At 42.5% G+C, this 13255-nt stretch overlaps 2 protein-coding genes across 3 annotated transcripts; both read right to left on the reverse strand.

Annotated features, from left to right (window-relative positions):
* Nucleotides 1-608: 608 nt before the first annotated feature.
* Nucleotides 609-5860, reverse strand: LOC118111269 (protein phosphatase 1 regulatory subunit 12A). Its single transcript, XM_035159703.2, has 6 exons — nucleotides 5745-5860; nucleotides 4153-4249; nucleotides 3867-4064; nucleotides 3657-3771; nucleotides 2860-2990; nucleotides 609-746 (listed from the first exon to the last, which is right to left on the reverse strand). Exons 1-6 carry the CDS (start codon nucleotides 5762-5764, stop codon nucleotides 699-701), a joined length of 609 nt encoding a protein of 202 aa, XP_035015594.2. The 5' UTR covers nucleotides 5765-5860; the 3' UTR covers nucleotides 609-698.
* Nucleotides 5861-6539: 679 nt separating this feature from the next.
* Nucleotides 6540-12747, reverse strand: zgc:66479 (uncharacterized protein LOC327541 homolog). 2 transcript variants are annotated; one of them, XM_035158323.2, is made up of 5 exons: nucleotides 12194-12747; nucleotides 10190-10674; nucleotides 9679-9832; nucleotides 8432-8771; nucleotides 6540-8346 (listed from the first exon to the last, which is right to left on the reverse strand). In XM_035158323.2, coding segments are annotated over exons 1-5 (1260 nt in total). In that variant the 5' UTR covers nucleotides 12473-12747; the 3' UTR covers nucleotides 6540-8344. The 2 variants fall into 2 exon arrangements, with proteins under 2 accessions (XP_035014214.1, XP_035014213.1); XM_035158322.2 differs by having other exon boundaries at nucleotides 10190-10677; nucleotides 12194-12743.
* Nucleotides 12748-13255: the final 508 nt, after the last annotated feature.

Raw genomic sequence — 13255 nt, forward strand, 5'->3', positions numbered from 1 at the left:
CGAGCTGTTTCCTCCCGCTTCCAGTCTTCATGCTGAGTACAGTCAACCAGCTGCTGACGGTAACTTCATGTTAACCACACAGAGCGATATCAATCTTCTCATTTAACTCCCTGCAGGGAAGCTTAACAAGCATATTTCCCAAATGCCAAGCGATTGCTTCAAAGATCCCTGCACCTCCCCTCACTTTCTTCCAGTAGAGTCCGCACCAGCCGGCTCTGTGCTACCTTCCTTTTATAGTGAGGTTTGCAGCGCCTGTTCCTCCACTACCTCACCCCTGCCCGGGGCAAACAGATAGAGAGAATGAAATACAAACAAAGAAACGCAGGAGGAGGAGTAAAGAAAAGAGAAAGAGAAAGGAAAAGAAAGTGAAGACTTGATTATTTGATATAGAGGCTGCTGTGGTGTTCAGTTTTATGTCCTGCTCGTGAACAACCACCCACACATCAACTTCAACTACACACCTCCGCCAAGGCCCAACAGTCCTCTTGTGAAACCACAAACTCACTAGGTCAGGATTTTTATTTGGATCAACACCATTTACACACACTCATAAAAATCACTCCCCTAAAGATGCCAGATTTTTATTTTTTATTTTATTAATTATTCTCTGAGAAAACTCTTTCAATGTTAAAGAAAGTGAAGAAATCTGGATCCAGATCCACATCGTGTTCTTTCTTGACCCAGACCACATCCTGCCATCAAGTCTCATGAAGGTCCATCTGGTATTGGTTTTTCCGTGATCCATGCTAACCAACAAACAAACAAACATACGATAAAAACCATTTCAAACCATTTCAAATATTTTTTCCTCAAGTTGCAATCCATTCTGAAAAGGCTGATATTAGTGGCTTAAGTTCTGGTTGTGACATACGAATGAAACTGCTCATAGTTTTTATCACGTATGTTTGTAGAGGAAATGACTCGGTGGTAGTGAACTACACTGGCACTGGTGTCAGAGACTTTTACTGAGTGCTGATCCGAGCTGGAGTCCCCCCACCCCAGTCTGATCCTGGGCCTTAGTTTCAGGACATTCCATGTAGGATATTACTCTCCTGCGTTTTCAGGAAACAAGGTGTACATGAGGAGGAGCAGGCTGCACTACGAACAGGATCTAATAACATAATCTCATCCATTAGAAACTGGTACTTAAGTAGAAAATGGGGCTTGCAAAGAAATCTAAGTTCCCCTTGCTCCTTCCTTGTATCAGAGCCTCTCAGCTGACTCGCTCTGCACCTGTCTCTCTCTCTCTCTCTCTCTCTCTCTCTCTCTCTCTCTCTCTCTCTCTCTCTCTCTCTCTCTGTTGCTGAAAAGAAACGTGGAAGGTCTGCTCAGATCATCATGGAGTCACGCAGAGGTCGGCTCTGGAGACGGGCGGCCTGTCTTCAGGCTTGTGATGAAGCCTCGCTGCTCGGTATGATTATCACAGACAGATATAGTCCACTCGGTAACGCAAGGAGACTCTCATGTTACCAACAGATTCCACCAGGGAGAGGGGTGGGGGACAGCTGGACCGCTGAGCTGGAACCAGTTCACCCAGGGAAACCATTTTCATGTATGAGCTTGTAAAAGTCCCCCCGACTGCCATGATCGTCATCTCTGTGGTGTTTGCTTTTTGAAAAATAGATTTTTAAGAAACACACATTTCTAAGGAGATTAAAGTGAAATATCCTGGAGGATTGTGGGAGGATTTGGTGATGGGGCGACTCTCACATGCAACACACACACACACACAGGTGCAGGGAACACACTCTCAGTTCAGAGGGCGAGAGGGAAACGAAAGTCAATCCCTCTGAGTCCAAGACCTCACACAGAGCGTCTCAGTTTTGCCCAATATGGGATGGAATGCCGAGACACCTCAGCCATGTGATGTGAAGAAGCAAAGCGACTTAGGGGGAGCGGGTGAGGGAGAGGTTGGGTATATGTGTGTGTGTGTGTGTGTGTGTGTGTGTGTGGAGGGGGATGGGAGGGGGGGGGTCTCTCTCTGGTAGACATTAACCAGCACTTCTGGTTAAAACAATCTCTGACAACGTGCTTCACATCTGCGATTGCACGACACTTTAAAACGTTGCATCAGAGATTAATGCAGAGTTTTTCTTTGAAGCCTCCTCAGCTTTCATGGTGAGAATCAGGGGGTGAAACATGAAACAATGCTGCTAATGAATATTGATTCGCTCAGAACAATGCGATCGTTGTGTGTGAGATTATCAGTCGTGAAGGATTAAAGGCTTCAAATGCAATTTTTCACAGTTTGACTTTGTTTCAGTTAAAAACATATTGTGTAGTAAACAGTATTCTTTATCAGGTGAAGTGTAAATACTCACTTCTCCTTGGTCAAACTAAGGGCATGGAAAATCCATTGTAAAATCTTTTGGCTCCATCTAGTGGTGCTAAGGGAAAATTCATCTTTCCATCCATCCATCCATTATCTACACTGCTTGTCTTTTTTTAAGTTTGCAGGGGGTGCTGGTGTCAATCCCAGTTGACATGTATGAAAATGAAGAAAACACATGCAAATAGATTTGCAAATAGATTTGCACTCTGTTTGTCTATTTGCATGTGTTTTCTTAATATGCAGTGTGTTGAACTCTCTCAGCCACCGCAGACATTATCTGAGAGGCAGAATACATCCTGAACTGGTTGACAGTCCATCCCCAAGCTGATGTACACAGACAAACTAGCATTAATGTGCACATTCACGCTAACAGACAAACTAGAGTCTCCAATTAACCAAATGTGCAAACTCCAGACAGGCCCTGGCCGGCCTGCCAATTCAAAGCGTGACACCCTAAGCGAAAATAATGTTGGTATTATATACTAATATTGGTTATTTTTTTAGCTAAAAGTGATTTTCCCACGTACCTCTAAAGGGTTGAAGTCTGAAGCTTCACCATCACGGCAGCGTCGTCTCTGTTGCTGCCTCGTGGCAAAGGTCCTCTGTGTTGAATCCTCAACAGGGTTCTGATTCTCATCTCTCCAGCATCTCTCAGCACCTGCACACACAGGATATACTAAGTGTTTCTACTGTACACACAACAGACCTGAGGATAATATTAATACTACCCTGATATTCTAAGAGTTTTCCTGATTTTGTGATAATTGCTTATAAACCTGACTTTAAACTGAAGAAAAGTCTGGGACACATTATGTCTGTTTCTCAAAAGCTGCCGAACATGTGTAAATATAAATTATTTTCATATATTTTGTCTCTTTGTCTCTTAATTAATCTTATTGAGGTTTATAACTGTTTAGAGTATAGATCTAACTGATCCAAACTATACAATAATGTCACTTATTATTTATATTTACGTGATTTTACTCATTTTACTGTTTGGTTTTCACTGATCATGTTTCATAGTTTTTCTAATTTTGTCTAACTTTCTGCTTTTATTTCTTCCTTGTAAAGCACTTTGTAAGATTGTTAGGCATTGTAAATTGAAATATACATAAATTGTATTATTATTAGTATCAGTATTATGACTAAATAGCTTGTATGATATATACAACTTTGTTGTATAAAATGTGCTGTTTGTGGCACATGGAAACTACTTCAATACTTCTCTATACGCTGGGTTTCACTAAATAATAATAAAAGTAAATTTATGATGGAAAAAAATACATTGAGAGAGTAAAGCCGGTTAAAACGTGTTACTTCTGACCTCTGAAGGAAGTGTTGCAGGCGTTCAGGCCACAGGATCCAGCATCAGATAAATAGAAATCGTTTGCTGTTGGATTCTCAGTGAGGGTTTCTAACCTGGGTTCAATGTTTCCCTGCTGTAGATGCATAGGAGAAAAAACCCCACATCCTTTAGTTACTTCTGCTGCAGGAACTGTGAATTAATTTCTGTATATATCGATCTCTTGCTCACCTCGTCCAGTTTTCTCCATCTTGCACTGATCTCTGTTGTTTCCGTGAACTCCGTCAGGCCGAGCTTGACTCTCCTCTCATCTGTAAAACCTTTCCTCAGGCAGGACCGGTCATTCAGAGCGTCCTCTGTCTGCCTGCTGTCCTGAGGAGACAGGCTGTTGGTCTGCTGAGCCTCTTTCAGGTCTGTCAGAGTCACACCCTGCAGGACATTCATAGAACTTCATACCTGTCAACTGTAGCACAGGATACAACCAGACTTGAACCTCTCTGAGCCATTTGTTGTTTACCTGTGTTGACCTGCGGGTCTGTCTGGCATGACGAGACTTTGCTTTCCTCTGAGACTCCGCTTCTTCATCCCTGACCGGGGTCAGATACGACCTGGGTCTGGAAGAAAACAGGGACAAGTCAAGACTCATGCACAGAGACCTGGGTAGTTAAAGAGAGCAAGCAGATTCAGGATCAGACAGACCAACACAGAGTATTCAGTTAATCATAACAGTGATCTCTATAATACTGTGTCTTCTGTGGTGTAAACCAATATAATCTAATACACATATACATTTTTATCATTTAAAACTGTTTGTTTGTTTGTTTGTTTGTTTGTTTGTTTGTTCAAACAGCCAAGAGAAGCATTAAGACCCTTCAGTCACAATGTCTATTCATTCATTTTGGAATTCAACAATAAATACAATACTACTGTGATTATATATTTATTCATGAGAAAGTCCATTCAGGCATTTTATAACAGCACTTCAATCATCTAATCTTGTTTGTGGTAATTTTCTTATGTAAGTTAATGCCCCACTCAAAGCACAATATACAATGAATAATGCAGGTTGCATCTTTAATACAAATTTACAAATGTGTGATTATTCAATTTACGAAAAATAAATAACAGAGAATGATCTTGTTAAAGAGTCACTGAGATGATGTGTGGTAGGATGGATAGATAGATAGATAGATAGATAGATAGATAGATAGATAGATAGATAGATAGATAGATAGATAGATAGATAGATAGATCTTCTAAATTAATGAATAAAGACAAAGACTTTGGCTGTTGTTGGATAATTGTATAAAAATGTCTAAAAGCCACATTTCCTTTCGCCTCTTGAATAATTTCTCCCTGCAGCAGCAACAAGAAAGGCGTCAAATTAAGGAAGCACGATTCACTGAAAATGCATTTTCGTTGTGACTCTAAGACCTGAGTGCAATTTCTGGCAGTGGCTCCACATACAAAAACAGCTGAGCAAGCACCAGAGGGAAGGCTCATGTTTTACCCAGAGCTACCCACCCCTCCTCTGCTATGCTTTTACTGGTATCGATCCCTCAGTTGTGAAGTCACCCTGACTGAGAGTCAATGGGCTGGTGAGCTGCACACTCTGCTCTCCTGTGAAAAGCTAACAGCATCATATGGCCTTCATGGCTGTGGGTGGTTCTAAAGAGTGACACCGGATAAGATTCATTAAAGCAGTGAAACACTAAACAAGTTAGACTAAGCTGCAGATATTTACAGATGATTTATCCACCCACACTTTAATTATCACAAAACCTGCGAGCCATGCACAGCAAAATACTCCTCTTAGGCCACATGACAATGCTGATAACTAACGAGCTAAAATAGTTGCTAAGAATAATACCCCACAGCCAATAATTACAAATACACACAGAGAAGCTAATCAAGTAGACGGAGAGGATCTTATCTTCATCAGTTACATCAGTTCAACGAGGCCTGCAGCACCTGAACTGAGCACAGTCGCTCCCCAGCAGGACAAACACCAGAACTTTGAGCTCTGTCAGGACAGCAGCAAGTCAGACCGAGCATGCAGAGAATAAATCAGAGGAAAGAAGAGAGTGACTCAGTTTCTCTGAATCTTACCTGGCAACAAACGCTTGCATGGTCCCGGAGGAAGGTCAGTGACTGAGGCTGCGAGACACTGCAGCAGTGATGAGTGGGAGAGGCTGAGGGCGAGAGAGAGGAAGGGAGAGGGAGAGAGAGAGGGAGACTTCCTGTCTGTCTTGATGATGCTCACACACACACACACACACACACACACACACACTCACAATCAGTTTAGACTCATTGTTTACCAGAGTCTACACACACGTCAGTTCTATTTTAGCTGCAAACACATTTTTCAATAATAGCAGTCAAATGTTTATTTTACAACATAATTTGCATGGATACTCACATAATGAGTCAGTTAATGTAAGTTAACATTATTTGACTAACACAAAATGAAATTCTTCATTTTCTTTGAAATACAAGAGCTTTCGATGTTGCTAACTGCTGCTGTTACAAGTATAACTACGATTGATGCGGATTTACATCATAAAGTAGAAAATTACTGCATTTTACTAGTGTAGCTGGTTGAAGTAAGCTTACACTTAATTCTGTTGGCTCATCTATAAGAATAGATCATATTTTTGTTTTTTGTTGTCCATCTAAAATCTTACTATGCAAAGAAACTATAGTATTAATCATATAATGCAGTGGAATCAGAACTACAGTATTTCATTTCATGATGCACGTTGTAATTATAATTATAACACAAATGCAATACTTTAAACTGCACAAGTAACTACTCACTTCACCTGACTGTTTAATGTTTCATCATAACCAGAAGGATTTATATGATAAATCTTAACAGCACAGAATCAACGATACAAAAAGTGAAAGAACCAGCGTTTATTTTAAAAACATGACAAGTATCATACTGACAATAACCGATGCCTCAGCAAAACCGTACATTCGCAAAATGTGAATATTAGTTTTAGTTAAAAAAAAAAAATCCTACAGTGATGTTCAAAGGTTTTCCAGTGGTACAGAGAACAGTTTAAACCCTTATCAGAAACATATTCCACGTTTATGTGAAAGCACAAACATTTGTCGTGTGCTCAAAGAGGTCATTTGGTAAATGTGTAACACTTTATGTGAGGTTAATATTTGATATGTCTATTTGCTCGAGTCACAGCTTGTATTCCTGCAGTTAGTTTTTTTTTTCATATTTGATGATTCACATTATTCCAGTTGTCTTCCAAACATCTCACAGAAACAGTCCTGCAGAGTCGTCACATGTTCAGCTTCGGTTTCACACATGAGATGTGTAGAAGAGAAGTCCAGCAGCTGCTCTCTCAGACTTTAGACTCTCATTACTTAGAAACTGAAGCCATGAGGTCTGACAGGGAAGGAACAGTCGTCCTGTTTGGTGGAGCTGAACCTGTTTACACCCCCCACACTTTTCACGTGTTTTCCACTGGTTTGATGAACTGTTGCACTATAGCCTCTCACGTAGCTCTGCAATTACAGATGTGAACAGTTAAACCTGGATTAATCTGAAGTCGAGGTTTCGATTCTTCTGGTTTTCAACATTTTGAAACTGATGTCAAAGACGTGGTCTTGCATCATTAGCTGCTACTTGTCGGCCATCTTCTGCCTGAACATGTTAACTAAGGTATGGTCAGTTTAGGTCTGATTGTTTTTGGGCTCGTTTTCAGTAAAAATCACATATCTAGAGAACAGTTTGTCCCTGAGGTGCTTTATGAAGCTCTTCTAGTTACATAAAATACCTGTGGTTATTTATTAAAAGACCCACAACGACACTAAATAGTCTGAACCTACTATAAAATGCATTTTCTTATAAATAAATGTTGATGAAACCAGTTTTGGGAGGTTCAAGCTTTTAGACCTGTCTGTAACTTACAACACTGCAGGTTAGTTCTGTGTGGCTGGAACTGAAACTGATTTTTAAAAAAGTGCAAAAAAAAGGCCAAACTACTTTAAGAAATCCTTCGATTTTAAGTACTGAACTACAGATATGTACTTTATAAAGTAAAAAAAAACTATCATCTACAGTTAGTAAATACTTTAAACACATTCAAGACTTGTTCTTCTGTATCTTTTCTGCTTTTTTTACTTGCTCTTAAGTTTTCCTGTTTAAACACCTGGGATTCAATAACTTTTATTCTGCATTTATCTTTAATAAAAAACATTTCAGGCAGTGACAACAAGACACATATTTCATGTCAGAGAGACAGGCTTTTCTTATGGCTTCAAGTGCACTGATAAACAGTTCTTGTTGTGTCATTGGTTTGCAGTTTTCCAGTTGAGTACAGACCTAACCCTGACAAAAAAAAAAAGTGCAAGTTATGAAGAGTGGAAAATGCTCTATAGAAAGACAGTCACTTTGTATGAATTAAGGCTTCTGAGATCGTTATTGGCAAGTAAAAAAATCCTGAATTAGTCGTTTTTCAAACATAAACAGCCATGTGGTATTTCATGTGCACGTTTCAGCTCCAGCACAGTGAATGAACTCTTCTGGTTTTCGTCTGCCTTTCAAAGAGCAACCACACAGTGAAGACTGCACCTAAACACCAGCAATCTATAAAGCCTGCCTAGAGTATTCGTCTTATTGTTGACAGTGTCTTTAGACTGAGAAAGGTTCCCAATCCTCCTTGGTTGAGTATGTCCAGAAAAACCTCTGTAAAACATGAAAAAGGAAAATGTCAGGAGATGTAAGAGTTTGGGATTTATCATTTGCAAAAAATCCATTATTTATCACTTACATTCATCCTGCGCTAAAGCATCATTTTCTAAAGGCTCCTCTTCCTCCTCTGCCTCCTCCAGCAACGGTTCTTCCTTCTCTTCCCCCTCTTGCGGATAACCGACCGGCGACCCCTCCAGAACGTTCCCTCCTTCCGATATTTCCTGGCTCTCCTCTTCCGTTTGTGTCGTCTCCACTTCCTCCTCCTCCACCTCCTCTGCAGGAGCGACAGGGACCTCCTGCTCGACAGGTGCGACGGGGACCTCCTGCTCGACAGGCGCTTCCTCTGTAGCAGCTGCTTCTTCTTCTTCTTCGATGACCTCTTCCACAGGCTCTGCAGCGGCTTTCACCTCAAGCGCCAGCTACGGCAAGGAAAGCAATACAAATGTATTAGATCATAATAGAGTGTAGACACTTTACTGGTCTGGCTGTGTAGGTGTCTAAAGGAGGTGCAGACACACACAACACTGATCCATTCTATATGAATGCATGTGTTGAACCATCGGAGAATCCATGCAAGGCAATTAATTCCAAGTTAATGACATGGAAATCTCATTTTTGTTCCCTCTTGGCACAAAGCGAACAGGAATAGTAAAGAGACCACGTGTTCTGACAGTGTGTGTGTGTGTGTGTGCGTGTGTTGAGGCATCTGCCATATACCACACATATAATGTAATGAATCAAAATAGCCTCTAACTGTCTATTTTGAGCACTTGTTTTATACCTACTCAGGCTTTTAAATATGTGACCTATTTCGGCAGGACTTTTTCACGAAAAGAAACCCAATCCGTTTCCAGACCTCTGAATCGCCACATGTATTCTCAGTATTCAGTATGAATGGCTATTTGAGCCAGATGGATAAAGAATGGACCAATCAGAGCAAATAAATGTCCTCTGCTACCTTGATCTATTAATAAAAAGTAGGGACAGAAAAAGCGAATACAGACACGGTTGTGTGAGATGTTTTAAAAATCACAAGCAGGGATAATAATTCTTAATTTGACAGCAATCGATGTGAGAAACATCAAGCTAATGGCTCCTAACTGCTCCTGGCAACTGCAGCTTGAAAACCATGCTGGTATGACGGATGCATATGGTTGGAAACTGGAGTGTTTATCAGGCTTAATCTTTGTGCTTTCATACTGTATTTTGTTCTTTTTGTTTATTTTTAAATGTTTTTATGCGTTTTTTATTTCTGTAAAGCACATTGAATGACCTCCGTGTATGATAATGTCTTGTCCTGATCCGATTGGCCTTTGTGTCGGTTACCTGGGTAACTTGTTCCTGAATGTTCTCCAGCTGAGCCCTGAGTTCAGAGTGCAGACTCTGGGCCGCCGAGTTCTGTTCCTGCAGATTCTCATGCACCGCACTGAGCTGCTCCTCCACACTGGCCTGCTGGGACTGCTCATTCTCCAGCAACCCTCTGAAACACAGAAAACATGCACGATCACAGACTGTGTGGACAGATAACATGCATGATATTGATTAAACAGAGTTAACTGAGTGGGGAAAAAAGCAACATAACATTGCCTGACATGTGCAACAATGGTGTTTACACAAGCTTCAGAGAGATGGAAAATTATGCAATCCATTCAACTCCAAAATCAGCAATACTCTAATCAATGTTGACACAGATCACAGTGTGAAAGTGAGCCCTCCCAACACTGGCCCAGAGTGGGACAGAGACACAGACAGAGGCGGTCAACAGGGATTTAACAAAGTCAACATAAAGTCAAGGGTCAGAGGAGGCGAGATATTTTCTCTGCTGTTTTTCTTTTACCTGACAGTCGCCACCTCCTGCGTGCTGGCCTTCAGCTGAGCCTGTTGGGCGTCCACTTCCAAATTCAGTTTGAGCAGCTCGGCAGCCTGTTCGATGAGGGCCGTGCCCAGTGCGGTGAGCTGCACCTCTTTCTCCTCCAGCATGGACTCTGCGGCTCCCAGGCTCCCAGTTAAGACCTCCACCGTCTGGGACAGCTCCGTGCTCAGGGAGGTCAGACCCTCCACCTGCACCCTGACGTCCTCGAACTCCTCGCTCTTTCCCATCACCATGGTCTGCAGCTCGCCCAGTTGCTCCAGGGAAACCGTGGCTTGCTGCATCTCGGCCATGCGGGTTTTCATCTCGGTGTGGAGGGACAGCACCTGAGCGGGGAGGTCCGTGGTCTTCAGCTGCTCAGCCGTAGCCAGGGCCATGCCCACCTGTTTCTGGGCCAGTGCATAAGACTCCTCCAGTGCAATCAGACGGTTCTCCACACTCTCCGACATGTGCTGCTGAAAGGAGACACACAGGAGAGTTGCTGACTCAAACAGATCCAAAACAAGGGGAATTATACATTACATCATTACAAACTATAAAATTTTATTATAAATCTTAGAAAATCATATATAAATTGTGTTTCACAAGTTCTGAGATGCAAAGGGTGGTTTTATGTCCAGGTTTTTATGGACTTAATGGAAATTAACTCAAATTTTATATTGCTCCCACCACATCCAAGTACTTAAGTGCCTAAAATAAACTGAGTATTGTCCTCAGCCAAGTCTACTTGTGTATGCACAGGCTGTAGCAGCAAAGAATTTTATCATTTTAGTAGAGTTAGTTTAAATTCTCGTTGCATCATAAAACATCTGCTGTCAATAAATCCAACGCTCCAGGAAGGAGATGTTTGGACCCAAAACCTGAACCTTGACAACCAATCAGGATGAGCCTTGCATGAGCAGCTTAGTAAAACCTGTCAAACTTGAATCAAAATAAAACAAACTTCATATGAAACAAACTATAGCAAATACTGCAGTTGTTGCAGACAATAAAAAGGATGCATGAGGAAGAACGTGATTTTTTTCTCCACTCACCAGGACCTAAACTCAAGTCACTCATGGCTGAAGTGTACGAAAACTTCGCAACTGTACTGGCAAATGTGTGCGTCACGAAATCAAAAACTATTAATTGCTCATACTGGAAATATTTCCCAAACAAGACTGAGCTGGTGGGGCAGCTTTCATGCTCTGCCACGCTGCTTCGCCTGCAACAAAAGGTGAAGTTGCATAAGAGAAGGACAAGGACGGAAGGAGTGCATTTGTTATAATTAAAATCGAGTTCCCTTCAGCGATGCCTGAAGCAACTTATAGTTTCATAACATCGCCTCAGACAACACAGACCTCAGTTTGTAGTCACTTAACAGGTTGGGTCACTGCAAAAACTAGAAATTTAAAAAATGCATGGATGCCTGCACCAGTATGTGGAATGCAAATGAAACAAATCACCCCTGCCTGACCTGATGGTCTGCACCACAACCTCTGAACTGGTGTTCAGTGTACAACCACAGGCTAAATTTAGCCATGGCACACTGTGCTCTCGTCTATTATTATTTCACACGTTCTCTACTGGTAAAACACACACGTTCCTTAGTAGATCTAACATATTTGAGCAGGTGATAAGGTCCCTGCAGTTGTAGGTCGGGTGTAATCCCCAGTACAAGCGTGAGCAGCTGTGCGGATGTTAGAAATAGAGTTTTGTGTTCACTCCACTGAGGCTCTTGGCATTTAGAAATCTGATAGAGGCCTGCGCTTCTTAACTTTCCATGCTTGAAAGTGGCGACATGCAACTGCTGGCATGTCCTGAGGCCTGCTCCTTCTCTGGGGGGGGGTGCAAAGCATATAACCACTTTAATAAGATTCATGTTGTCTTAGTATCAGGGTGAAGCAGAGGAGGAGGAGGAGGAGGAGGTGTGTGGGGGGCGTGTGGTGCAGCTGATCTTATTCTGATCAGCTGCTGGTTTCGGGTCCTTACCTTATCACTGGACTGTCGCATTTCTTCATGGGAGGACTGGAGCCTCACTACCTTCATCTGCATGGCCGTCAGGTTGTCTGTCAGGTGGGTTAAAGTTTCGTGCTGCTGGAGAACCAGCCACGCGCCGGCGGCACCGCCGGCCACGATCATCAGGAATAAAACCAGCAGCGCCGCGTAATTACTCCCCCCGGCGCGCGCCTCGGACTCGACCACTTCATTCTTGAAAAAGTTGTCTTCGTTTTTGTGGTTGTTCTTCGGTTTGCGATGCTTGGCCGTCATTTCCACCCCCAGAGAACACCGTGTTCCAGCCGGACGGAGAGGTGCTGTTCAAGGAGAGCGCAGGGTCAGAGACAAAAGAATCGTGCGGGGAGAAAAGCGCACGATTTACGCAATGAACCTCGTTTCGCTGCTATATAAAAAAAGCCTCGCGTTAATTCGGCACGATAGAGAAAGCGACTTCTTGATGGTGAGCAGCAGCCGGAGAGAGGAGGAGAGAGGGAGGCGTGCGCAGTGGGCAGCGTGCTTAGTGGGCTCGGGAGGAGCAGGAGGAGCAGCAGGAGCAGGGGGCCGGGCCCGCACGGGGAGTGGCTGAGCCTCCTCCACCATGTGCGCTGCTGTCATCTAATGAGAACACTACACGTTTGTCCGCTGCTATTTTTACTGAGGCCTTGCAGCGACTATGTACTACACACACACACACACACGTATATGACTCAGCTGTGAGGGAAGCTACTGGCTGTGGAAGAAGGAACAGTTTGTTTGTCCCGTTTTGGGTCAGACTGAGTTCTTTGAGTGTGGGGCTGTAAAACTGTAATTCTGTGGCTCAGGGCAGACATGAGAAAAAACACTAGTCCTCAAAGGTCACCTTCAGCTTCAGATGTCAAACTGACATCAATACATGTCTTTCTGTCTGTCTGTCTGTCTTTCTGTCTTTCTCTCGTTGTTTCTTTCTTATAAAAGACCATGCACCACCATTAACCCTATATTGAACCATAACAGCAAATATGACAGTTTAAGCTTTCTTTCTTTCTGTCTTTCTTTCAATAGACCTCGAGCCATCAT

Source organism: Hippoglossus stenolepis, chromosome 6, assembly GCF_022539355.2.
Source record: "Hippoglossus stenolepis isolate QCI-W04-F060 chromosome 6, HSTE1.2, whole genome shotgun sequence".
Classification (NCBI taxonomy): domain Eukaryota; kingdom Metazoa; phylum Chordata; class Actinopteri; order Pleuronectiformes; family Pleuronectidae; genus Hippoglossus; species Hippoglossus stenolepis.

Coding starts and splice junctions, on each gene's coding strand:
- LOC118111269 (XM_035159703.2), bottom strand. CDS start 5,764: ATGCAAGCGTTTGTTGCCAG. Junction 4,250..5,744: donor ATGCAAGCGTTTGTTGCCAG/GTAAGATTCAGA, acceptor GTTTTCTTCCAG/ACCCAGGTCGTATCTGACCC. Junction 747..2,859: donor CAGACTTCAACCCTTTAGAG/GTACGTGGGAAA, acceptor TTTGTTGGTTAG/CATGGATCACGGAAAAACCA.
- zgc:66479 (XM_035158322.2), bottom strand. CDS start 12,472: ATGACGGCCAAGCATCGCAAACCGAAGAACAACCACAAAAACGAAGAC. Junction 10,678..12,193: donor TGCGACAGTCCAGTGATAAG/GTAAGGACCCGA, acceptor GTCTCCTTTCAG/CAGCACATGTCGGAGAGTGT. Junction 8,772..9,678: donor TTCAGGAACAAGTTACCCAG/GTAACCGACACA, acceptor TCCTTGCCGTAG/CTGGCGCTTGAGGTGAAAGC.